At 38.2% G+C, this 27,770-nt stretch overlaps 1 protein-coding gene across 12 annotated transcripts; it reads right to left on the bottom strand.

The window, feature by feature from the left end:
* Window positions 1-150: 150 nt before the first annotated feature.
* ndrg4 (NDRG family member 4) lies at window positions 151-26,939 on the bottom strand. Of its 12 annotated transcripts, XM_084095390.1 has the most exons (19): window positions 26,772-26,939; window positions 25,247-25,320; window positions 19,359-19,449; window positions 18,558-18,695; window positions 16,503-16,541; window positions 12,217-12,322; window positions 9,346-9,466; window positions 8,561-8,623; window positions 7,623-7,683; window positions 7,393-7,536; window positions 7,091-7,194; window positions 6,909-6,965; window positions 6,774-6,825; window positions 5,480-5,527; window positions 5,342-5,377; window positions 5,017-5,068; window positions 4,708-4,746; window positions 3,572-3,696; window positions 151-2,936 (listed from the first exon to the last, which is right to left on the bottom strand). In XM_084095390.1, exons 2-19 carry the CDS (start codon window positions 25,318-25,320, stop codon window positions 2,895-2,897), a joined length of 1,392 nt encoding a protein of 463 aa, XP_083951516.1. In that variant the 5' UTR covers window positions 26,772-26,939; the 3' UTR covers window positions 151-2,894. The 12 variants fall into 12 exon arrangements, with proteins under 12 accessions (XP_083951516.1, XP_083951520.1, XP_083951522.1 ...); XM_084095394.1 differs by having other exon boundaries at window positions 151-3,696; XM_084095396.1 differs by lacking the exon at window positions 25,247-25,320 and having other exon boundaries at window positions 26,772-26,933.
* Window positions 26,940-27,770: the final 831 nt, after the last annotated feature.

The raw sequence follows: 27,770 nt of genomic DNA, 5'->3' as shown, positions 1-27,770 counted from the left end.
TTTTGTGTTTCTGTAATAATTAATTTTTACATAAATAAAAAAAATATATCCAAGTTTTAATAGGCACATCTACTAATGTGTGTGTGTGTGTGTGTGTGTGTGTGTGTTTCATGGGAGTCGATACAAGTCAGGCTGCAAGAAAAGACCTGATCCTGTTTGTATATCCATTTTTATTTGTTGCACGTTCATATTTGTAGTACACAGACAGTGACATCTTGTATATAGATGTACATATTACATAAACACATTATTTTTCATAGTTGTCTCATGGTAAAGCAGGTTAAGAGTGACTCCTACTGTATCTTTAGACATATTTGTAACAACCAGCCCCCTTCCAGAAAAAACAAAAACATCAACAACTTATTGCTTAATATAAAACAATGGCTAATCGTAACAATTGTAATCATATTATTAATAATAATACTCATTGAATTCTCACAAGAAGAGATGCAACACGTGGTTAAATAAGAATTACTATATTATAAAAAAAGCAACTCAAGGAAAATCCAAAGTATAACAGTTCCACATGACAAAGCTAGTGGTACGGACCTATTTTTAGATTTACGCCCTAAAAACAGCAACTATCTACAGCGTAGAAGACTGAGAAGGGAAGGGTTGAAAGGGAAGGCAGGTCAAACTGGTGCAAGCCCTGATTCGAGTAAAGGTGATATGGGGCCACGGCCACATCGACAATACTGTACAGCACTTCCAAAGGACATTATACATTCAGGGCCCCCGGGCAGAGATCAGGGATCGGAGAAAAAAATTTACCTTTGAAAGGTGGGCATGCTCTTTATCTCTTAATAAGAGCTAACGACTGCATACTTCAGACAGGAAATCAGGAAAACAACACAAACACGAGGTTGCATTCTCAAAACTCATACAAATCAATACTGGGGAAGAACATGTGTTTGTCTATTGAGTCTTTAGGAGGAAACCTGTCGATATTTTGAATTTGTCTTTAACCCTCTTGCTTTGAACACCCTCCATGGGTCCTTTCGTTCCATCTCTCCCTCTCTTTCTTTTTTCACATTCACTGTTTATTCCGTTTCACGCATTCATCTTTCTCTTTGTACAGAATCTACAGTACTGCGCCCAGCTTTGCACGGAGTGAGGTCGATCACGATGCGTTGCCTGGGTCGATAGCCCTTTGGGGGCGACTGGAAGTGTCTGTGAGGGGCGGGGCACCTTGTTTTTGGGGGTTTGGGTTTGTTGGGGGGTGGGATTTGCCCTACATTCCGAGCTTGGAGCGACATGCTCCAGAAAGCCCCGCCCCTTACAGACAAACACACAGGAAACACCCCTGAAAAGTTGTAATTGTGCACTTCCTGTTTGAGGAAGCTGCAGGAAAACTGACATTCAATAAGACAGAAAAGAGCGAGCGTGGAATGCAAAGTCAATGGTTGCTTCGCCCTCGTAAGTCCCACGTTAGCAGCTCCGGCCAATCAGATCTGAGCTCATGTCAGTCATCTCTATAAGTTAATTCAATTTCATTCATTTATTTGTTCAATCATATATTTGCCCATTTATTTTGTTTGTCCGCTGATTTGTTCATTCATTCATGTGAATGTTTGTGGTGTTTTTTTCCGATTATTTTGTGCGGTTTGTACACATACATCAACAACAGATCTTTCCAATAATGCACCTTTTTCACAGACTGAGATGGCACGATTCTTCATGATTATAACACTATAACAGATTTTTCATGTAATAACACTATACTTTGTGTTATATTACTTGGCATTAAATTTCAGAAAACTAGTTAATGCTGATGTGTGAGTGTTTCTAATACAACGGCTGATGGAGTGATGGAAAATATCTTTCTTCTGACCACCGTAATCCATCTCTCATTTTTTCTTGCTACAAATGCTATTTTTTATTTATTTATTTATTTTTTGCTATTGGAGTCAAGTGGAATGAAATTATATATAGTGAAAGTATATGCACACAAGTTACCTTGCAGAGCCCAGCCCTCATTGGAACATGTATGTGTACATTCGTGTGTGCATTTATATCAGTAGCTTTGGTATATTCTTCGTGCGGGGCTGGGTGCTGTAAGGGAAGCGGGAGGCCTTGATTCTGTACCATTAACGCACTGAAAACCCTATCACACAGGCTTTGCCTCAGTCGATGGTTTCCAGTTTGGTTTGGGTTAGAAGCTGATTGTCTACAAAAAGGAGATTGTACAGAAACGATCCCAGGCAAAGCCATTTTTATATGACAGTGAGTGCACACTAAAAGGGAATTTGTGTGGGACCATATATTGTCTTTTATGATGTAAGACTTGATTTGAAAGTGAATGGCAAAATTAAGCAGTCTAACATGGCAAAAATACTTTAAGGCAAATCAGTGGTCAAGTCAAACAACTTCTGCTCCTACTTTAATGGGGTAAAACTGTTTTTCATACTTCATTTACATATTTCAAATAAGAAATCCAATCATGGTATCAAATTTAGCTCAAATAATGCAAATAAAACGATCAAAACGGTGATTCTTCCTTACAGTATGAGGTGATACATACACTCCCAATGACTGAATGAGCTGAGATGATTAGCCGAAAGCAACTGTTTACTGGTTATGAGATTTTCACCCTCTTTGACTACACAATCGCTTTGATTTCGTTCATAATTGAGAGGGAGAGCATAACACGGTTACAAATGTCACTCATAAATCACCCTCTGGTTTAAGAACCTTCCCTTCTTCTTTCTCTTGCTTTGTTTCGTCCTCTTCCTCAGGACCAACCTGCGACCCAATCCATCAGTTACTCCTCAAAGACTGTCATAGGACAGGAATGAGTGAGAGCAGGGGCTGATGGGACTTGTAGTTTTGTCTTAGGAGAAGGTGAAGGCCGGAGGCAGCAAGCGAAGGGTGCAGAAACACTGACACATTGAGCGTTAAGTATCCGTGTTACAAAACTGGGGGAACCAAACACTGTTCTGAAGAAGAAAATGATAGCCAGTCTTAATTTTTACAGGTTAAAGGAAAAGTTCAACTCAAAATAAAAAACCTTCTTCTATGTCTTTATTCTGTGGAACACAAAAGCAGATGTTTAGTAGAATGTCCAAGCTGCTCTCTTCCATTCAATGGAAGTGGATGGGGACCAAGTGTTGTCGTGCTCCTAAAGCGACAAAGCACTATGCAAGCATCATAAAGGTGGTGCATATGATCTGTCAAGTCTTCTGAAGCCAATTCACGAAAAAAAAATTGTATTCACTGCAAATAAGTTGTGGTCACCATTCACTTTCATTATTTGGAAAACAGTAGCTTGGACTAAATTTATATCTCATTTTGTGTTCTACAAAAGAAATAAAGTCAGACAGGTTTTTGAAGACTTCTGGGTGATTAACTAATTGAAGTATTTTTCATTTCTGGATGAACTAATCCTTTATGAGGGCTAACACTGAAAAACTGAGAGAAAGGGGCATAGAAAGTGGCTGAGAAAGAAAGAATGAAAGCAGTATGAGACCTTCATTCTTCTCACGCTCTCCTTCCATGCCACGTCTCTCTCTAAATGTGTGCGTGTGAGACAGTGCACGAGTGTTCAGCAGGACACTTCCATGGTGTGGCTGACCTGCCCAACTCCCTCACTGCTATCTGAGTTTGTGCATGCGCGGTTGCGAGAACCATCCACGGAGCCGGCGCTGGTCAGAGAAGCTGTTCGAGAGCGAACAAGACGGGTCATACTGGCCGAAGGCACTGAGAGAAAAAGAGAGGAAGAGAGATGAATAGTCATTTCATATCCTCAGGGAAGTTCATCTGGGCTGCATGATGTGTTGCAGAGGAGGCAGGGATGACATGCTTGAACTTTTGGTCGAGAATAATTTCAGCCTCAAGCTGGTAACATTCCACCGCAAATACACCGGAATGACTCAAATCCAACTAAAAAATATCCAATCATAATCTTTATATCTAAATGCCCATGTTTTCAGTGCAAAAAGTCATTTCCTTAAATCAGTATTTTTCTTGTTTTTCAGTAAAAAACAATATCTAAACATACACAAGCAAACAATTTTGTTTTTGTCTACATATTTTCATTTTAGATTTCACTTCCCTTATCCCATTTGAATATTTCCCCTTGTTTTAAACATAAACCAACCATTTAGATTTTGATTAAAACAAGAAAAACATTTTGTGAATGGGCCAAGAAAAAAGATTATATATAGTCTTAATATTTTATGCATTTTCGCTTCTCAAGAAATTGTGTCTGATTTTATGTTTAGATATTTGTACTGAAAATAAGAAAATATTGTCATTGACTTCACACTCATTCCAATAAATCTGAAACAGAAAATAGTATGTAAAATATATATAAATATTATAAAAATACAAAAGATCTTGCAGCCTACAAACGCTCTTTTAAAGGTGAAATTTCAGGAAAAGGGTGCATATTTTTATATATTTGAAACTTTAAAAAATAATAATTCTAAGCTAAAAAAAAAAAAAAAATCATGTTATTTTAGTCTAAGTTTATGTTTTCAAATAACTGCCATGCAGAGAGCTTGAGAGCGCATTCAAAGCACATTTTTCCTCCAGAGGAAAAATCACTGATCAATAAAGGAAATAATGAATGAATGGAAATATCAGTCTGGGAAGGACAAATACATAAATTAATCAAGGCCAATCAAAAAAGCAAGGGATTAGAAGACTAAACTACATGTATCATCTACATGAGGAAGAGGGCAGGCGTGAACAGGAAGCAGGAAGTACCTGGCCCCCCACTCATTCTCCGATCCTTGACATAAGCAACTGAGAAAGGGCAGGAAAATACACATACAGTACAGATTATAGAAATACAACACCTCCACACAGACATTTATTTACATGCATACACTCACAACTGTCTCAAAATGGGATTAAGACACACATGGGAGAAAGGACACACTGAAAATATTGGATCGGTTTACATTTGGCAGAGAAAGAATCATTAAATGAACTGATTTCGGTGCTGATTTGCCCTAAAACATTTGTTAGTAAATACATTGACAGTCAAAATGATATTAAATGAATTAGACTTACTGTAGCCCATTCCCTGCAGGAAGTACTTGAAAGCCTCAGTTAGTTTTCCAGGCTGTAAAAAAAAAAAAAAAGTATGATCGAGACTTACGGTTCAATTGCAATTTTTTTTATTTATTTTTTTACAGCATTTTATTGGCTCATGAAATTATAAAAATCCGTTTGAATTTAGTTTTAACTTCAAATTTTCCTTATTTGTTTTATAAAAAATGTAAGGACATTTTTATTACTTTTGTACAATAAAAATTCTGGTACTGTGTTGGGTCACCATTGTAATGGACTATTTGTTAAAGACTGATCTGAGATCAGACACGTCAAGCAGTCTCACCTGTGTAATTTGAGGCATTCCGCCAGAATCAGCCATCTGAAACAAACCAAATACATTTTTTATCATATATTTATGAAAATGTATGTGCCAAAAGTGAAAAGTTTTGCCTCTATTTCTACAGTATGTCTGTTCGCTTGCCTTCAGGAATGTGGTGTTGGTTGGATCCAGCTTTGAGTTGCACTCAACCTAGGAACAGAAAGCATTTATACTGTTTTTAACAAACATGTAAACGTACAAATTTTTTACAGTTTTTTTATACAGAAAAAGAAAAGTCAGAAAAGATAAAACAAGTTTTTCAAAAGGCAGTTGAATGATGGGCAGTAAAATGGATGGTGTGATGGAGGGAGGAGATTATACGGTATATATAGAGTACATATGTGTGTTCTTGAGGTCTGACCCAGTTACAGCGGCACTGCAGAGATGAGTCATATTCCTTCCAGCACTAAGGAAAAACAGCTGCGCAGACGCATCTGTCTGCAGGCTCTGTTCGGACCGGCGCTGACACTTTTGGAATGGGATAGGTGCCCACTTTTTAGCATGTTCACGATTCTAATGAAAACTTCCACCACAAGTGTCTGCATTAGTCAATGGATGTGATACTGATGGTGGGAACCCATCTTTCCAACCAATATATTTAAATATATATATAATTTTTATAGATTTTTAATCATTTAAAATAATTTTTGTATATATTTTAAGATATGGATGATTTAGACCAGAAACTGAAGTAAAACCAGACAATTAATAGTACTACTGTTGTTACTATAGTTATAAAATGGGGAATATTGTAATAATCAGAAATGAGTAGGTGCTCATTGGTGCTCCAAACGTTTCACTGGTAGCATCTTGCTTTTCTGATCTGTCATTTTTCTCAGAATTTTCCATGCTTTATTTATTTATTTATTTATTTATTTTCTTCTTAATCTCTTACTCATCCTTCTGTTGTTACTTCTGCTCCCACCTTTTCATCTTCCTCCTTTTGACCCAAATTACTCAAATCCTTCTCTTCTCTCACTCATCCATCTCATTCCCTCCTTCACCGTGTCCCTTTTTTTCCTCATCTCTCACCCTGTGTGTCTGATTAGATGTGATGGGGCACTGACCCAGCTTTCATATGTTAGATTAAAGGACCATGGCACAGAGTTAAAAATATCCAGTGCACACAAGCTGGCAAAGCCCGGGAGATCAACCCTGGGGCCGGTGCCATCTGCTCCCATGAGAAAAATGGAGAAAGAGGGAGCAAAACAAAGGAATGCAGAAGGGATTGACCTGTCTCTGAATTACAAAATACGTACTCATTCGACAAATATGACAGAAAGACGGAAAGGAGAGATGTTTGGTTGGAGGAAGAAAATTTGAAACGAAAATGAAAATGATGAGAAAAACATGATTCAATCTTTTTTCTACCTAAATATCACACACAAAGACTCACCACGCCTTCCTCAGCCGGAGCATTATCACCAACGACCAGCATGGCCGGGCACCTGCAAGAATGAGAATTTAGTCTGATCACACAGGTGTATGTAAATGTGAATACTAGTCAGAGTCAAATTAACATAGTCCTCACCTCAGGGTCTTAGCATTTAGCACAGAGCCACTGCGGTTCATTTCCAAATCCCTGCGGCTGGAGAAAAAAAAAAATCCATGTCATGTCCATGCCTTTTTTTTTTTAACCAAATCAGCATTTTTATTCAATGCATGCATTATGTATCACTTTGTATACATATTAGCGAGGCGGTGTGCAGTTACCTGTTGTACATATTCCAGAAGAGCTGTAGGTTAAACTGGTTGACGGTGTTATTGATCTGTTGGCGGTAGGTTTGCACAATTTCTGTGTTGTTCATAAGCTCTTCCTGTAATTCACATACAATAATACATGTTATGTTAGCTAAATATTTAGCTTGAGATATCAATTTAACATTGGCATTTATACTTTAGAAATTAAGTCTTAGATGTGTATTTTCTATTAGTTTAATTCTTATTATTTATTTATAAGGTTACTCTATATGTGTATCCATAGTGAAACATAAGAAATGTAGATTAATTTCTACCTGGCTGAAGAGGTGGGCCAGGACAGTGTCTGGTAAAGCACTGGTGAATCCAGACAATTTTGTAGCAGCCCAGTCGATCCATCCTTTCCCATTGGGGTCAATGTTGAGTAGAACCAGACCCTCCACAAGATCAGGGAAAATCAGCTACGTGTAGAAAGCACAGTTGAATTGCACCGAATGTGAATGAAAAGACCATTGACCAACATAAAAGACTGAGATTTAATACTAACAGCAAATTTGGCGAGGATGTAGGCACCAGCCCCGACTCCAATTCCCACAATGCTCTTGAAGCTATAGAAAAGAGAACATTGAGTAATGTATATTGGCAATAGGTTATCATTACATTAGCATAACAGCCTATATTTAAAGTCCCCCTATAGTCAAATAATGTTGTCCCTTAAAACGCTTCTTTGATCACCAAAATGACATATTTAAAAGTTTTTTCCAGTTAAAAAATATATATTAATGACTTAAAATGGCTTGAATGTAGTACACCCTTGTTTCATTTAGTATGCAGAACCATGAATATGCTAATTAGCCCCGCCTCCACTCACTCATAAAGCTCTACAAGTCAATGTATCAGAGTGGTAATAAGATTTGTATCGCTCTCTACAATGTTGGACACATATTGGTAATTAAAATGATTGGCCTTTTGCTTGACTACATTATCAAACAGCTAATAATGTGTTGCTTATGTTACACAAACCATCCCGTTCACCAGACAGCTGCCTTCTAAAAATCAGTATCCTTTGAAACGCTTTAAACAACTTGGAAGTTGGAACGTCAGTGGAGAAATATAGTTCATCATAACATAGATCGTAATATATCTAATATAATTCAACCACTATATTGCTAAATATACATGATTTTTCATATCGGCAGAAAACCATACCAGGATAACCTGGCTTCTCTTGAGAACCCCTACTTGGCCCGCCCACACACCCTGACATGATTGGTTACAATGTGTAAAAACCAATGATTTCAAACTGCGTTTTTGAGACTGTCTTCAGTAAACTGCAGTTTTAAGGAGAAAATACTCAGCAGCAATGGTGTTGACTTATTAATTTGCACATGGTTCGTCTTGAAGAATAGCCTATTAAAAACACCAGACATATTAACAACATTAAAAACTTGATTTTCACCACAGGGTGTAGGCCTAATAACTCACCCAAAATGTTGCACCACACTAGGAAGCATCCCAGCTAGCTGATCCATGGTGGGATACTGATACCTAGGAATAACAAGACCAAAAAAAAAAAAAAAAATTACATGGATGATGGCTCTCTGGAATATTTGATTCTGATTGGTCAATCGCGGCATTCTGGCGCTAATTTCATCGTCTCACTCGGCGAACTCGCGCGCTTTTCTTTAATTCAAACCATAGACTGTAAAAAAGATTCAAACGCAACTGGCACCATCTTGTGTCTCAGTTTTCAACTGTAGTGAGTGAAAATCCCCTCAGAGCAGATTCATTTTACAGTAATATTGACGAGGTGTTCGTCTAGTTGCTAGGACAACTGTTTAGTACATTGCACATTTTCTCGCGGATGCTTTAAGGTCATAGGCTAGCCTACAGGTAAGATTATAAAATAATTTCAACTCAAATCAATATTTCATGTCCACATATTTGGCGAGTAGCCATGCAATAAGTGGGATAATGTACAGTAACCGACATTACAATACAAAAATGAATTTATTTAACCTGTTAACTGTCACCTGCCTTTTTGAGCAGATCTGAACTTAAATGGTTGTAAATGCTTTGGAATACAATACATACCTAAGGTTGGTCTTTATTTAAAGAAGATTGTAGCAGGTTGTTGCAGTGACAGTTAACTGCTGACAGGCTAAAATGATTATTTTTCCAAATTGATTGAATGTCTACATATATTCCTTACATATACTGTGCGTAAAATGGCTAATACTGGTGTAAATGTTAATGTGTGTTCATCATACCCTTGTGGCATCTGGGGGGCACCAATGTGCTGGCCTGGAGCGTCCACGTGGCACACCACAAAATGCTTAGTGATCTCCTGCATATCTTCATTGTGGAAGAAGGTGTTGAAGCACAGCTTGTCTGCTCAGAGAAAGAGAGCAAGACATTGTAGCCTTTACAAAAACGTATTGTGTGGTTACCTTTATAAAATGATGGTATCAGATGGTACAGATAGTGTGGTACATTGATATATAGGCTATATACCATGCATGGTACAGAAAGATTATGTTCCTATACTGCCTGTGGTATTTACATCGTACATCTCCAACAACCATATAATACATTGTTATCCCAGATTCCATTGGATCCCCTTTCATAACGTCATACATTATATAACATTACTGATTATGAAAGAATACTTCAAATTTGGGACAGTTCGTTCGTTCTCTCTTTCTGCTCATCTCTTTTGCCAGAATCACTGGCCTATTTAGATCATAAAATGAACAAACAAAACAGTTCTAGCTAACTGCTCAAGCGGCACTAATAACTCATTTTAGATCATGCCATTTCCCTAATCAACATCAAATGGTATTTTGGCAGGTCTTCAAGTTTATTTAAAGGAATAGATCAACATACTGACTCATCCTTATGTTGTTCCAAACCCATATGCTGTTACCTATTCCATGGAGTACAAAAGTAGAAATTTTGGAAGGCATCCATACAACTTGTGTGCGCCGGTATTATAAGTCTTCTGAATAAAAATAAAAAAGTAAAATAAAATAAAATAAGAATACAACATACAGGTTTGCAATGACATGAAGATGAGTAAATGATGACAGGATTTTTAATTTTTAGACGCACTGTTCCTTCAATGGATTTAATGAATTACTAACTTCTGAAATTGGATTTCTAAAATTGACCCTCCTTCATGGTTTTAAACCAAAAACTTGCATTCTTAAAGGTGATGCATTGTGGCATGAATCATATTCGAGTTTCTATATCCTTTAGTGAATGAACCCATTTTTTTCATTCCCTCCCAGCTGTATTGCTCACTTTGCATTTTTTATAGGCCAGTGTTTCCTGTCAGTGGTCAATGTTACTCTCTCTCTCTCTCTCTCACTCTCTCTCTCTCTCTCTCTCTCTCTCTCTCTCACTCTCTTCAAATATTGCCTCATCCTTATGTTGTTCCAAACCTATATGCTGTTACCTATTCCGTGGAGTACAAAAGTAGAAATTTTGGAAGTCATCCATATAACTTGTGTGCAGTATTATAAGTCTTCCGAATCCCCCCAAAAATCTGAATCTCTCTCTCTCTCTCTCTTTCCCTCTCACTGAGTCATGTTTTGTGATGGAAGGATGGCCATGCATACTAATACATGTATCTGCAGCAGAGAGGAGAGCCAGAGTTACTCTATGCCGCAGTGCTGACCTTGCCCACTCCCCTCCCCAACACTGCATGATCGGTATGTTTTTGTGACCTACATATCTCTCTCTCTCTCTCTCTCTCTCTCTCTCTCTGTTTCTCACACTGCATATACGAACTGGCAGACAATAACACACTTCAGGAATAGATAATGAGGAATGGGCAGATATGGAGAGGAAGGGATTAGGTGGAAAGAGGATGGAGAGAGGAGCAGTAGAGGACAGGAAAGTCATGCTGTGAGTGATGAAAAGCGCTCTCGGCCAAGGTTGACATTGACAGAATGTGGAATTCAATATCAAGGTTAATAGCGACCCTGCCACCTTTGTTCTGCTGACCCATAAATGGATCTACAGTAATGTTCCTTATCATGCCATAGATTAAATTCCCATAATTCACATTTAGTACAAAATTTATAGACATTCATTCCCTTTTGTTTATAGCAACTCCTTCCTAAAAAGTATAGCTACAATGAACAAGAAATAAAAAGCTGTGCTATTGTCACGTACTGCTCTGAGACACAAAGGCTGAGGATCCAAATGCAGTATTTATTGAACAGGGTAATCCAAAGACGTAATCCAGATAACAGGCAAGGGTCATACGCAAACAAACAATCCAAACAATAACAGATCAGGCCTGAGGCAAAGAGAGAAATCCGAGGGAACTAGTGATGAGTCTTTCATGAACATTGCGTCTGTCACGTGACAAATGAACGAAAGACTCGGAAGGTAAAGTAATTATTTATGTTCCCTGTAAATTATTTTTGACTGCGTTATAAGGATTTCTTAATTCAAGATTGCGTAGATGGATGTGTTCGGGGAATTTGCCTGTTAAAAGTATAACATTTAAAGCCCCTTAAATTAACGAAATGACTCGAAAAAAGATTCGTTCATTTTGATGAACGAGATCGAACAAGAGAGTCAGTAAAATGATCCGAACTTCCCATCACTAGAGGGAACAGGCAGAGAATCAAGAGAACCAGGACACGGGAGAAACAGGATACAAACACACTCAGAAATGCAGTGAGACAACATACAAGACTTTGCAGGGAATGAATGAGTGTACATGGTTTAAATATACTGAGACTAACAAGGTAATGAGACACCGGGGGATGCAATCAGGGATGAGGAGTCCTGAGTTACGGCTTCATCTCACACTGCATGTAGTCGGTTAACAGAACTGATAAACTGCAGTCAGCTGGCATCCAAATTACAGCTCTGATCACAGCCCACACACATTACTTCCAGAGGGCTGCTCTTTGAACACGCACATATGCAAAAGTACACACACAAACACACAAGCGTCTCTTTTCGGTTGTGGAGAAAAGAAATTAACTTCAGGTCAATGCGTGGAGACAGATGGTGTACCAAGATTGAAATGGTGCAGTGCGTATTGCTTTGGGAATTGGAGAGCGGGATGTGGGTATGGTTTACCTTTGTACAAACAAATACAAAAAACTTGGTTTACTTACGGTTGAGCCCAACATCATGGTAGGTAAGGATAGCTGGCTTGTTGCCCTTGGGAGCCCCGCGGATCACCACATGCAACATCCCATAAGGGGTTTCAATGTCATGTTCCTACAACAACAAGAAAAAGCGATTTCAGCAAACAGTCTGAGAGAGCCAGGCCAGACTTTTCCTTATAACCACTGACCTACAATGGATCACTTGAGAGACCTGAACTTTATATATACAGTATATATATAGCAGTACTGACATTACCATTTTATTCAATTTGTATTAATTACCAGGGTGCAGTCAAGTAAATTGGGCCACTTTTTGACATTGGGTTGAAATAGGCCCCTGATTTCAGCCTGTAGGTTGTAGCTAAACACAAGCTAAAACAATTAAAACACTTATATTGTAGTTACAATAATTGACTGCTAAAATTTCAGCAAGGAACGAAAAAATCAATTCAATCAGTGGCAAGAGTTAAAAACAAGATTAAAAAACTATCATAAAGCATCTCTGATCTCAGATTGCACACGGTCACGTAACAAGCTTTTAATTGCCAATTCCAAAGGCATTTTAATCTGACCCACATTTAGTCTCAGACTTTATCTGTCCAAGCAGAAGAGCGATGAATGTATGTGTGCGTGTGTGTGTTTTTTTCTTGTCCTGAGGATTATTTCAGCATAGTTTTCCAGAGTTATGCACAAATCCTAGCAGACACCTCACGGGCAGCTTTATGCAGATCCACTGAGAGACGGGAAATAAATCTCCTGTGGGGTTTAAGCCCCTTTCATTTGGTGTTTTTGATGTTGGAAAAATTGTGGAAGGTCAGATCAGATGCAAAATGGTCTGCGAGTGTGTGAGTTTAATGCAGCTGTTTGTGTCCCTCTGTGTTTAGGTCAAAATTAAATCTTGTGGCAGCTGTCACTGTGCCGCAAAAAACGTTGAGCATGTTTTCTAGGGAGATAATATTCAACAAACACGGATAGGATAAATAGGAATTTTGACCTAGATAGCACAATGCTATGTAAATATGGGGCAGAAAACAGTAGAGCATAATAATCTCTCAAGAAATTCTCTTGTAGCTGCTCATTTGTATTGCTCAAGGTCACACAATTGTCCTATAGGAAGATTTTTATTATTAGACTGCTGACATAAGATTTATCATCAATACCACATGCACAAACACTCGTTTCTGAACACACACGCCAGGTTACTGCAGGGGTGCATTAGAGTGCACGGTTCACCCGTGTCAGTGTGTTAGTGTGTCAGTGCAAATGGCCACCTCACACATGACTGGACATTTCTGCAGAACTCAGAATCCCATCATCACAAATACATGATTTAAAAGATGAAACAAGTAGTGTCTATATCTTATTCTTCTATTTTCTGTTTCTTGATAGTTTTTTTTTACTATTAATTATTTGTATTCAATTTTGTGAAGATTTAAAAAAAAACATTCTTAAGAATATTTTTTTGTATAATAACTAGTAAATAGCTATTATAAATTAAAATAATTGGACATTATTAAAAATATGCAACAGTGGAACTGTTTCACAATTACTGGTTCAGTAGGTCAAGCTAGTTATTTCTGACCACAGGGCAAATCAAGTAAATAACAAATTATTCAACCAGCTAAACACTTAAGAATGATAATATAGCCAACAAATTGTTATATAAAACCATTTTTAGCTGTTTATTATTAGCAAAACGAAAGCATTGTCTCTCTTACTCTCTATTTACATTCTTGTAATCACATATATCCCACTCACCCCATCCCAGCACTCCGGCATGGCTCTTTAGAGATTGTGTACGCTTGCTTAAAAGAGTGTATGAGCAGGAAGAAGACAAGGTCCGCTCCGGGCAATAGGACTCAGATGCAGGCAACCAGAGAGATGCTGCAGTTGCTACGGCGTCTCTTTGTCTCTCCCCATCCAGGGAGTTTTGCAGCGCTGCTGTCCCCTCCCCCAAAAGATTTCATACCCCACCCCTGCCCTCTCATTGGCTGACTGCAAACAAAAGGCTGCCTGTGATTGGCTGGGCTTTGTGTCAGTCTAAATCTATTGTGTTTTGTCTGTATTTGTCCCATATTTTCTATCTTTATCTTCCACACACTCATAAAGGCCTTTAATATGGCTATTCAATAATTTTGTTGCAATTTAGCAGTGATATAGTGCTTGATTCTCTGAATAGAGGGAATTTTAAATAGATTTTTACGATTTACTGCTTCTACATGAGCAAATTTATCATCTGAATATTATTATTACACAAAGACAGGCCAGGTCAAGTAAATGCCAGTAAAGATTTCATAGATTTCACACTCGATGTGACACGAGTCGTGTATGTGGCAGCGTCTGCAGACTCGACTGCGTCTTTTGAGTGTGAGTATTTTTCTCTGTGTATATTCAAGATTAATCCCTTTGTGGCTGACCAGGCTTTTGTTGTCTCGCTTAAATGCACAACCTCTATCTCCTCCTCTCAAGTGCTGATCTTATACACAGGTGTAAAAACAGTTGCATTGTCATTGTCAAAAAAGAAAAGAAAAGAATGGACTGCCCACCGCATCACACCACACAAATACAGTAAGTGCTAACAGATTTTTAGTGCTTATTCTTTTGTAACAGACATTTGTAGAGTACTGTACAAACAAATGAAATTATACATTTTTGGCAACTACAATTTTACTGCCCATCCCAATACAAATATACTGTAGTAAACTGACAGAATGTACCTTGAAATGTCAGAAATTGTCAGTAGCGGTGTTCAGCCATAAATGTTGTCCAACTGGAGTCGGACACTGATGGAGAGACTCCGGAAGAAGTTACAACTTTTAGAATGCAACTGAACGATTCTGAATAGTTAGTGGATAAATGTATGTAGTTGTTGTGGGGTTGAGTCAACGCGCATGGCACACAAAATTGACGGATAGCTCTGGTGGAGAACAGTGAAACCTTCTAAAACCTTTAGATGACACACAGCTCATATCTCCATCACAGCAAGTTACCGAAGCCACACATGAAACACACTCGTCGCAACACATGGTAGACGTGTTTGTGCAGCACAGAGTGGCTTACTTGCACTGTATATGTGACGTGACAGGCAACTAGTTGTCCAGTCCAGTTTAGTTCACATGGACTTTCCGAGAATGTGGTTTGAGTCCTGAAAATTTATGGGTGTGAGTTCATTGATGCGGTTCTTACTCCCGTAAATAACCTATACCCATTCATACTATAAAAAACATATACCATATTAACGACTCAAATACAGGGCTGACAACCGTATTCTGTTGCTGTGTGAACACATCAAAAGTCAAAATATGTTTAGGTTATTAACTTTCAGTGTCATCTTCTTTCTTTCTTTCTTCGTACATCTTTTTTTTTTTTTTTTGCTTGCCATTAGGTAACCATATTGTACTTCCAAACACCTATTTAATTATCCATTCTCCATGACAATTAAAACCTCTCACTCGATGAGTGTGCGGCTTCCAAATCCTATCATCTCCAGCCCCATCCGCTGTTTGGATTTCTCACTGTTTTATTCAAATTATTTTCTCTGTGATTTAGTCCTATTTCTGTTAGAGGTGTGAAGAGATGATGCAAACTGTGAGACAGAGATAAAACTGAGGTGATAAAGTTCTCATACCTCAACTTTTATCTCAGATTTCAACTGCAATTGGATTTCTGTAACTGAGTTTAACTCTTAAGGTGATGATACACAGGGCAACTTTTTGGGCAATGTTGCTGGGCAATGTTGCCGTCAACGGGCAACCAGATGAGACACAGGGCCCACAACCGATCTAAATTATCCAGATAGAAATGTATTGCCCATTTTCATTACTTTCATTTTCAGTTATTTGCCCTGTGTATCATCACCTTTAGTTATATAATGGATATATTATATTATATTATATTATATTATATTATATTATATTATATTATATTATATTATATTATATTATATTATATTATTGCACAATAAGACCAGAAAAATCACAGCTGTAATAAAAAATTATCTGGCACAGAACGATTAAACTACCAGTTTTAACCAGCAGGCTGGTACTGCATTTTTCCATTAGTGCTCTGAAGTGGATATTGATTGAATTTGTACTCTGGAGGTCATAGCAGTGCCGCCATGTATTTCATTCAGTCTTGCTGTCTAATAATCAAATGCCAAAAAATAAATAATGACGCTATGTCAACCACACCATTTTGAATCTGACACGTATGGCTCAAAATCCCTCACAGACGGGCAGTTTAAATGTAAATCATAAGTCAACAACAAATATGCACAGGGGAAAGTCACGTACCTTCCAGTCTCCTGTAGCCACAAAGGTATCACAGTTTTCCTGAAGGAACACAAAAGGTCAGGTTCATCAAACCCAAAGTACATTTGTTTTTAATATATTTTTACAATAAATAAGCATTTGGAGCAACACACTGCAAGGTCCCGTCACCGAGGAATGGGTTTCTGTGATGGAAACAGTTACTTGAACTGTTGTGTCTGCAACTGTGAGTTTTTTTCAGGAGTGTAAAAAGTACTGAGAAATGATACTTAAGTTAAAGTATAGAAACCAAAATACCTAGCTAAAAACATTTGGAGTGAAAGCAAAATTTATTTGTACAATTGGAAAGTAGAATGTATACGTATGTATTTCCAAGGTCTAAATAGAATTGTAAAGGAGTAAAACATATAATTTACTCCTTACTTAGTAATGTAAATAAGAAAAAGTGCAGGTATTCCTTTTAAATTTAGTACAGTAAAAATGCCCCAAAATAATACTAAGTATAATAATAAAGTATAATTTCTCAAGTACTTTACACCACTGGTTGTTGTTTCACTAGACATGGTTGGTTGGTTAGTATGTGGGTGGCTAAGCTGGCTTCAGATCAGCAGCTATTTGTGGAAAGATAAAAACATGCAAGCTGAGCTTGCTTCACTTCTAATATGAGGCCTGTTTAACTCTATTAAACATGGAAGTATATTGGTAAAGTGTTTTGCTGGTCCAACCTCAGAATTAATGAGTAAAGACAGTAAGAACACAACGTGCAAAAGAAAAAAAGGTGAAATGGATGCAAAAATGGTGTAAAAGAACAGCTTGAGAACAGGACTGCATCTTCTTGCCAGACAATTGTATTCCTGCAGTCACTATAGGAATGACAAAAAAAAAAATCCATCTCACTCTTCTGAAAAGGCAAGGAAACATGAGTTAGCATGAACTACATTAGATATAAACAAAGCATCCATTTTGGAAAAGCAAGTATAACTTGTATAAAGCAAGTATAATGTTATTCTTGTGCAGATTGGCAGCAGCTGGAATAAACCCACAAACCTAAAGAAAGAGGTTAGTGCATGCAGTTAGAGCTGTTGGCAGCAGAAAAGCAAAAGCTGTTTTAATGTCGGACCAGCAGGTGTCACTCCTTTTCAGGATAAAAACTCTAATGCAGTACCCCAGAAGTGCAAAAGGGGGCAGCCTTACGGGTAAACAACTTTGCTTCTTGAGGAACTGAAACTTATGACATTACAGGTTCTAAAGCTTTGGCCACATTGCACATAAATCTGATTTGCATTTCTAATACCACCCTGAGCAATGCCATTTTGGAAGTGATCTATTTGTATACACAGTGTAGTCAATATCCAGCATATCTGCATATGTTGCCATAGCAATGATGTAGGTGTTAGCACAATGCTAAGAGACAAGCGTGTGGTATCATGCTATCATGACAACATATTCAGAGCCATTACTGTACTATTTACTCATTTATGCATAAGTTGTGTACAAAATCATTCACTTGTTAATCCATTCACTATATAGTGAATGCTATTTGGTAACATAAAGGCGTGAATTGGCACTTCCAAGCTTTACATATGACATTTTAGTCATGTTTAAAAAAAATCCAATTTGACCAACAAAAACCTGAATGAATCTGTGAAATTCAGTTAAATTAATCAGTAAAAATCAGATTTCATGTGATGTTCTGAAGTTCTGACTGCAAAGTACTGATTTTTGCTGTTTGTCTGAAAGTCTAAGCGTTATTCACAAATTTTACTTGATGCTTGTTTTTATACTATTATCATGTGAAAAGCCATTAGTTTAAGCGAAAAATGACACATTTATTTAATCTATTGACTATTGCTTAAAATGTTGCTAATGCTTATTAGCAGTGTGTATGAAACATTGAGCCAAAAAGAATATTTCTATGTTGTACTCATCACACCATGTGAAACCAAATGGGTTTTTGGGTAGAGAGAAAATATCAGGCCTTGTTTGGTCTTTTCTATCATAATTGCATTTAAGGACTTGACACAAATTAGTATCCCTTAGTTGGAGGGGTGGACATGGTCTGTGCAGTTATCAGCCTACCGGGAAGTACCCGCTGGTCCGACGGCGCGTCAGGCCGAGCCAGTGTCGGGCGATGGCATGCCAGCGTTTTGGGGGGCGAGCTGTGTTGGGGGAGGGCGTAGCACAGGGCAGCGGCACGTGCACACACTGTCCTTTAGCCTGCCACATCACACATAGACACAAACACTAGTTACAGCACACTACAGCAGACAGTGCCCTCAATAGTATCGGAGGACAATGCTTTGGTGGCGGAGGTGAGAAGCTGAAGAAAAAAATGATATGTGGGAAAGTAAGCAGCAAACACAAAAATCCATTCAACAAGTTTTGAGGAATAAATTGTGATTTATCATTTGTGATTAGTTGATAAGGATTTTTATCATCTTTTTTTAGGGTTTACACTTGAGATCCTTTTCATTTTTGTAACGTTTTATTTACCAATATTTATAAATGAATATAAACCAAGACACTAATAACCCAATAAATGCTGTAAAATAGATGTTTTTCATCGCTTTCAGGAATTAACTAATGTGAACACATAACATTATTGTAAAGTGCATCTTATGAATTTATAAAATTCCTGGCATGGCATATTACAATTTTAGAATTTCCTGATGTTTTCAGCTTTTTAATGGCTGTAAGAACCCAATGCTTTTGAGATTAAGTGGATGTGTGGATTAAGATAAAATGCAGTATTTGGTGAGCATAGATACATCCTTTATCATGAACACACACATCCAATTTTTTGTATTCTTGCCCAAAAACAGGCTGACATTTTTAATCGATCTACTATATTTAGCTATGCACACACTCACACATACTCACCATCTCTGTTTCCTGTCCCCTGGATTCTGGCAGAAGCGGTTTCTCCTCAGTGAATTGCTGATCCTTCATGCCAGCCATCCTGGAGAGCAACCTGCAATCACCATGGCAACACACACACCTGAGATTAACAAGGCTATTCGACAGCAAACCCTAATCCAATCAAATCTGTCTTGCTGCTCCAATATTGTAATATTACCCACACTACCATTGCTCAAACCATGTATCCAGTCCCTGCTGGGGGGGAAAAAATCAGATCATACCAGCTTAAAGACCCGATGATATCAAAACTGTAGTTTTGTGGCTTTTACTCCATGTCCGTTAGCTTTGAGGTCATCTATACTGTAGTGCACTTCTAAAAGTTGAAATAAATTAACTTTAACTAGATATACATTTAAAATTTACAGAATTTTTCTTCTAGCAAAATGGACCACAAATGTTGATGACTCATCCTGCACTACAGATTTTTGTCCAATCGGATGTTAATTGTAGAATCAAAATGTCCCTCCCCCTTAAACCACCTGTAGCCAACTAACAAGTGCGTAGATTTACAACTGCGACGTTACTAAAGCCTGTTGACGTAACCTCTTCATTATGCCCTGCCCAAACTTCCTGTTTCAATAGGAAATATGTACAACTGCACTTGTTAAACAATTTCCCACAGGTCTTTAAGGTGGTAAAGCTTGTCAACCAATCAAGCTGTGTTTTGGAACATAGTTCAGCTGGTGGGGACTAGGTGGACCTCTGACCCACTGTGTGCCAGGCACCTAAACCAGCTTGCTTGGACCAGCTAGTAAGCATGTGTCTCTTTCCACTCCCTAGTTCTCTATGGAAAGAATCCATAAACACATAAGCATTTGGTCCTTGATCCAATAAGTATTAGCATACTAATGACTCAATTACATTATGACATCATGCATTAAATCGTATCAGCAACATCATTATTCTGATGACTTGAAGAAGACAAAATTTTCAATAAGCAGCTTATGCTTGCTGGAAATTTCAAGGGAATGAATGTTTTAGTACACTGCAACATTCTAATGCCTACCTGGGCAGTGTACTGAACTAGGGAGCGAATTGAGACACACCACATGTAAAACCAGCTACCATCAGGAGTTGGTTTTACCTGCATTTTCAGCAGGGCTGAATTTTCAATCTGGCTCCAAACAAGATAAAACTACATGTGAGTATGGGGTTTTGTGGACTTATAATGAGGTGGCATTGTGAACATGGCTTGAATGTTGTTTGGTGGTTAGGTTCAGGATGATACGAAAAAGGTACAAACTTTTCAATCGCCAGGAGCACATGCCAATTGTGACTCTAGCTCACAGGTTGTCTCAAGGTCAAGGGATCTGTTGATGGATGAGACAATGTACTGTGCCTTTCCATTAGGTAGGCTACTTATTAAACTCCAGCTGTGTAGCTGAGGGTTGTCGGCGTATGGGAGCTCCATCACTGTCAGTTGATATTTCATGATCAACATTAACATGATGCTAAGCTAACAAACACCTCCACAGCCTGCTAATTTACTAATCTCTAATAATTCTACAAAAATAGACGAAGATTATGAAGAATGGCTTCATTTACAACCTTAATGGAAATATTGATAGCATAAACATGTAGGCGAAGCAACAGTCATTAGCATCTTTTTGTAGCATTTAACCTTCTAACCTTCTTGGCATCTTTAAAAAATATAAGTGCTTTGAGGACGAGTTCCTCATAAACAAGAACATGAATTAGAAATAAAGAAAAGAAAAAAACTAATCCAAATATTAGTGCAGATTATTGCCACCTTTACCCAAGAGATGACAGAGCACTTTGACATAAAGAGTCAAACAATAACTGAGTTTAATTCAGAACCCTTCAAGCCAGCAGAAAAGTCATAGTCCTGGAATCATGGGCAGTGTAAATCAAACCCTTGGATGTGAATGGATAGAATGATTCAGAGCCCTGCAGGGAATGATTATTTTGGTTGCATAACACCTCCCATGAGTTGATTATAACGAGGTCTAGACATGACCACAATACCCTCAAGTGGCCTCTCTTCCTCCCTCCCTTCCTCTCTGTCACAATTCTCTCTGTAGATCCATCTTCCCTCCTCCTCCCCCACTTGTACTGACCTTTCTCAGATCATTACTATAATCATTAGCACTCTGTTTTGATATAATAGAGCTACATTTTTACTCTTTCTAAAGAGAACATGAGCTGTGCTTGCCAGTGGTTCCACGCAACCACCATTGCTATGTGGTTGCTAAGGTATTCTGAGTATTTTCTAGCATGTGGCTGTTCACTAGGTGAAGTCAACAGAGCCCATTATGGCTTAGATCCCTTATTCAACTCTTTTTTTCACACATTTTCTCCACCAGATGAGAATGTTAAGTCCAATTGCTTATAAAAGTAATACTACACCTCTTCAAATCAAGCTGCACAATTTGAGGTACCTAAACAAAGAGTTATGCGTGAAAGTTTAATATTTAGGTTTAGATATTTAAACAAACCTAAAATCTTAAGTATGATCAATAGTAATAGCAACCTTAGCATGCACCACTAATAACTGGCTAAAAATGTATTGGTCTGTCTATGGTTTATGGTCTGTATATACTGTATATAATTTAAGTCTATAATATTTAAGTCACATTTTCTATGGGTTAAATATAACATTTTCTTTTAAACTAGTTCTTAGTCAACAACATTAGTGTTATCTTGTAATAAAAATTAATAAATACATTCATGTCAAAAACAAACCTGTAGCCAACCTTGTCAAAGAGATTTATTTTTTGTGGGTTCTGTACCCTGTCAGTGTTGCCATGGTAACCTATAGTAATGCCAGTAGACAATCTTCACTTTCCTTTATCCTTTTCGACAGCTTCACTACTAGTCCTAACTGAAGTTTGAGTTTGGAGTCACTAAAATAGATGGCCACTCTCAGACACGTTTAGAGAATGTTGGCCATTGATCTAGATAGAGTTCACATATTGAGTGAGATTGAGCAGACAACATCAGCCAGGGCTGGCATATGACCTGGCCCGGTGACAAAAAAGAGTGCATGATATGACAACGGAATGACCATTGGAAGAGAATATGCCAGACACCAAATCAATAAATATGTTTAAAGGCAAGGTACTGACCTGATATACAGAATCCCATCAATACCTGGAAACTGGGTTAGGACAAGACAATGTGTGTTTATGCTGTGCACAAAAAAATCTGTTACAACTAAATCTATGTCAGACGGATTTCTAAAGTCATTCTCTAAACACAAAACAGGCAAAAAATCTTGCCACAAAGCTGTCAAGAAGTTGAGCAATACAGTCTCATTGGCATCGCTATTAGGTTATACAAGTGATCAAAGTTTTAATTAGCCATTTGGATGATAACATTATCAAGGTAAACAGAAAGAACATGGCTGCTTAAGCAAGGTGTAGAGAGTGCTAAGTACCACCCACATACTGGCAGCATCAAATATACCAGGAAATAAAAATAAATAAATTTATGTCAATGTGGAAATATGGGAGAAATCAGCAGAAGACCAGAGCTATAGCTGTTTTTATAAAAGCACTTGTTGCTGTCTGGCAAAAGTCAAATAAAGGCAAATAAACTATTCTCTGTTTACACCCACTAGAAAACTACCCTGACATCATTGCTAAGTTTGTTTTCTATGTGTTTTTATAGAATGAATGATCTTCTTGTTCTTCTAATGTGTATATATTTCATTCAAGCCCAATATTCTTATAAGGAACCACTGTATAAGGTCAAATGTAGAGGTTGATGGAAGATGAAACAGAAAATACTCAAATGAGAATAAAACAAGCTCACATAACCCTTACACTTAATTGACTGTTCCAGGAACGTTACAATCATAAACTGATGCACACCCTAGTCCAGTGATTCCCAAACTTTTTCTGCCAGGCCCACCTTTTGTAGAGAAAAATATTGACAACTCTAGGAGTGTTTGGCAAGGTAATGGATATGACCATGTTGATATGTTTTGACTTGGCGGATCTGCTATGCTGCTGCTGTTATTGCTGCTGCTGTTGGTTATTGCTGCTGCTGCTGCTGCTGCTGCAGAGCAAGTACAGGACCTTTGTGTCCTTTGTGTCAGAAGTTGTGCGTTTGCTGGAATATTTCGGAAATAGAACTGGCATCAGTTTACTGATGGGAATTTCTTGTGTCATGCCACATCCAGTGTACAGCACCACTGATTTTCAGTTTGGTTTTGTCACATCAGGCCGCTCGCGTCTGATGTAAACACATTGTTTTGGTAGTTGTGACTTTAGAAGTAGATTCATTGCCTGCTTTACATTTGGCACTGACAGTACTTTCACAGTCTTGTCTATGCTTACTGCAGAACCATGCATCGTTCTTTTATATTTTTACTCAATTCTGATTCTTCAACCACGCCATCTAGCAGTCTGTTAATCCATAACAACAACCGCTACAACTGATAACAGACCATTCAAGCGGGTCCTGAGTGTCATCTTGAGGTAATAAAATGTCAAATTAATATTTTGTGTTCATATATTTACTTATGTGGCAAGCAGCCACATAAGTGGGATAATTTCACAGGGGGTCTTATATCACCCTGAAGAGGTTTCTCTGCACAACAATCTGCTGACTCTACACTATCCCTTGGCCTCGCCACACCCCCCTTTTATAACCCTGAGCCCCCTTTATGGGGCGTACTACCCACTTTGGGAAACACTGCCCTAGTCCAATAGACAATAACAGAATATGGTTTTGTATAAACTTGAGATAAAAAGCAGCTGTGGAACTCACAAAAACTCGTAATCTTGATCCCTCAAAGAACTCACCTCACACCTCCAGAGGGATTCTGGGTAACATCTGAAGGGTCAATAACAGCTATCTGCCCTGTTGTACCACCAGAATTAACCATGTATCCAACCCCTCACGCTGCCTCTTGTCAGGAGCTGCCTAGTGCTCTAAGCCAGGCTGACAGAAGGTGAGTTGGTATGTGGCCCTCAATACGGCTGTTTTACCTAGGCCAAAAGTACAGTAAGCTGGCTGAACCTTTCCTCAAAACAGGTTTCTACTGTATGGATCAGTAGGAAACCAATCCAGGGATGTTAGGTGCATTTTCCTTGAAAGATTAATGATTCCATTTTGATAAATAGCCTGCATCTAAAAGCTTTCATGAAGCGATTTTTCGCTTCGGCCTGGGCTTTTATCACAGCTGCACACCTATTTAGGTCAGAATATAATACAATCAAACCCATTAATGGCTTTCTTCAATCATGTGCAGTCAAATTATTCATGGAAATTTTTTTCATTTATTGTTGTTCATTAAAGTGAAATTGGTATTGGCTCAGTATTATAAGTTTGGGGGCACTGAGGTCAAGGACTGAAGAAGATTTTCAGAACCCTTTAGAACAGAAAAATATCCAAAGTACCAAAGCCACCAAAACAAAACAATGGACATCAAGGTCGATACACATCTCTGAAGGCCACATATATAGACATTATTTTTTTATTATCAAATAACATATAACTCAAGCAACAACTGATTGTAAGATATTCAAGACCTTATAATTCAGATCCCTATATAGTTGATGAAACCTAAATGATAAAATGAATCTTTTTACATTAAATCAACATAAACCTACATCAATGGATTGGTCACAGACTCAAAGCTGGAACAATCAACAGCTATTGGCCAATGAATTATGAGTAATGATCTAGTGCTGAGTAATGATGGTTATTGACACTTGACCTTGTTTGGCCATTGCCCAGTGATTGGTCGACAAATCAAGGTGGTCAGACACAGCAACGAGCCATGGAATTCACAAGCAAAGAGACAAACAAAAAATGAAGGCATGGATGCTAAAAAACGGAAAAGAAAGGCTACAACCTCAGTTACAGGCGGAACTACGTACATTGTCTGCAGCAGGCTCTGTGGAACCGTGCAGCTAGTCTTGGATGGAAAGTTCCAGAACAATCCGGGCCCCATCTATCAGTACAAAACAAGATCCATTTGTAATTCAGCTATACACAATATTTGGTATTCAGAAAAATCTTAGTATTCAGGAAGCCCCCTCCGAGTCCTGTACACTCAAATGTAAACTTGTCCTAGGGCATGCCTCTTTCAAAGATATGTTTTATTGAAAAGTTCCAGGATTTTTTTTTTAAATCCTCTATAAATGACATTCTTTATATAAATCTCAAGCCAGGAGCTTCTATTAGAGTAAAGCTAACATGCAGTTTATTAAAAAATATTTTTCCATGCTCAGTGGAGAACAGTCCAACAGTTCTAACAGGGAAGGCTTTCAGGATGTGTAGGTTTTGTAAGAGTGAGACAGAAAAGTTTCCAAGGCGTCTGTTGCATTATTATGTAATGTAGAAATGGGGGCATCTCGTTGTTGTCTTGCAGGGATACGTAGCAAAAAAAAAAAAAAAAAGAATCAGCCTTGCATCAACTTGCGTCAGTAATGCCATCTTTCTTTTTACAAGGATAAATATTACTTAAAATATTTACTTACTCTTTAATCACTTGTTTAAAAAAAAAAAAAAAGCATGCCACATATTGTTATGCATCTTTGCAGATTTAATGTTCACACACAGTAATTAAACTACCTGCTTGAATTTACATCAACCTTTGAGTTACATAGATATTTATTTCAGCTTCATGCTATGTTGTCAACCAAAGGTGTGGCAGTCGCCATTTGCTGTATTTAAACCAACTGTTTTATTTTAAATCCAACATAAATATTTTCATCTTTAGGCACAGGCTAACAACATCATCCATCACCCCTTTAAAGTTGAAAGTGCCAAGGCTTGTGATAAGTCCCAGTTATCCACCCTGGAAAGTTCCACGGCCCTCCTGGCCTCCCAATGCAAGCTGGCACCCAACCAGGTACACTGGCGTCAGATATTTTGTGAAGTGTTATTGAGATTAAGAAAACAAAAGCTGTGCTTATCAGTTATTACATATCAGCACCATAGCAGATAGCATTACTCCAATGAAGGGAAAAGGACACCTGTTAATAGACTTACCCTGAATTTAAGGGGTGGTCTGGATGGACCACCACTGGCTTGCTGTTTTTGGCAAAGCGTCCCTGTCTGACGCAGTTATTTTGTAGGGTTAATAAATTTAACCTGTCGACTACCCATTGACGCCAATGCAGAGGCTGGTACTATGAAGCGTAGCTTATGACACAAGCGCTGGAATACTCTCAGCAGGGACTCTAATGTTTCTCCTGAGGTGGAGTCCCTCAAGGCCCATTGTTGAGGCACTTTTTGATCTGCTCTGTCCATTTGCCACGTCTTCAAACACCTTGCACCAAAACAACCAAGTAGTCAACTTAACCTAACAACAAATGTCTTAAGAGTTCTCTTGAATGATCTTTCTAATTTGCACCTTTTTACAACAATCACCGCAATGACTAAGGAGATCTTTCTTACCTTTGCTTAAGGACTGTGTTCCTGTTGTCGTCTAAAAAGATTTCGATGTGTTTAGCCTCTCTTTTTGTTTGCTTGTGAGTGCGTTTCAGAGCGATGCTGTCTACCCTATGAGGGCTATTCTGTGTGAATCTCTGTACCTCTGTTCCACCCTCCCTCGTTCGCTCACTCTCCCCCTCCCTTTTTTTGCTCTATAATAAACAGAGAACACGTGTCCTCTTGGATGATGCAGCCTGAGCCATACCAACAGATGAGAGCGAGATAGAGGGAGGGAGAGAGAGAGAAAGAGCAATCACAGAGAGGGACACAGAGAGGGACAGACAGGAGAGAGACAGAGAGATAAGAAATTGGATACAGGAGAGGACTGAAAGAAGAGCAAAGGGCAGACAGGAAGGAATCAAGGAGACAGAGAGGAGAAAGAAAAAGTGAGGGATATTGAGTAAAGCCTGGAGGCTTGGGATGAAAGGCTGTCCAATTAGACCACAAGTGGCAGCTCTGTACACGCAATTCTTACACTTCAGGGAGAAGGCATGAATTTGGCAGTATGAGCTTTTATCGAGGCAGTTTTTACTAGAAACTGTTCTCCCAAGTGATTATAAATACATACTCATATACCCACCCAAATACTGCCACAACAAACCCACACATTTACTTATCACAGCATTATTCGAAGACACAGACACATACGCCTATGCACATGTTGTTACAGAGCACTGTTTACTTATTTGTACTCTTTTATGGCAATTTACTTTTCCCCCTGAAGACTACTTCTAATGTTAGTCAAGGTTTCTTGCACCAAAACAGTTGTAATTCAGCCTATTTTTCATCCTCCCTCTAACTCTAGGAATTGGTCAGTTTTTGCTTCCATACCTTCTATAGTTAAATGCTGTTATAATTGGCTTATCTCAATGCATGGGGTAGTCAAGGGTTCAAGACTGGTTAGCATGGTCCAGGTAGCCCAAATCAAAATGGGAGCAACAAAATCTTTTCAGTTAATGGTCA

The sequence above is a fragment of the Abramis brama genome (genome assembly GCF_963993115.1).
Source record: "Abramis brama genome assembly, chromosome: 20".
In the NCBI taxonomy this organism is placed as follows: Eukaryota; Metazoa; Chordata; class Actinopteri; order Cypriniformes; family Leuciscidae; genus Abramis; species Abramis brama.
Note: the sequence above shows the minus strand (reverse complement) of the source record. Positions and strands in the feature narration are given on the sequence as shown.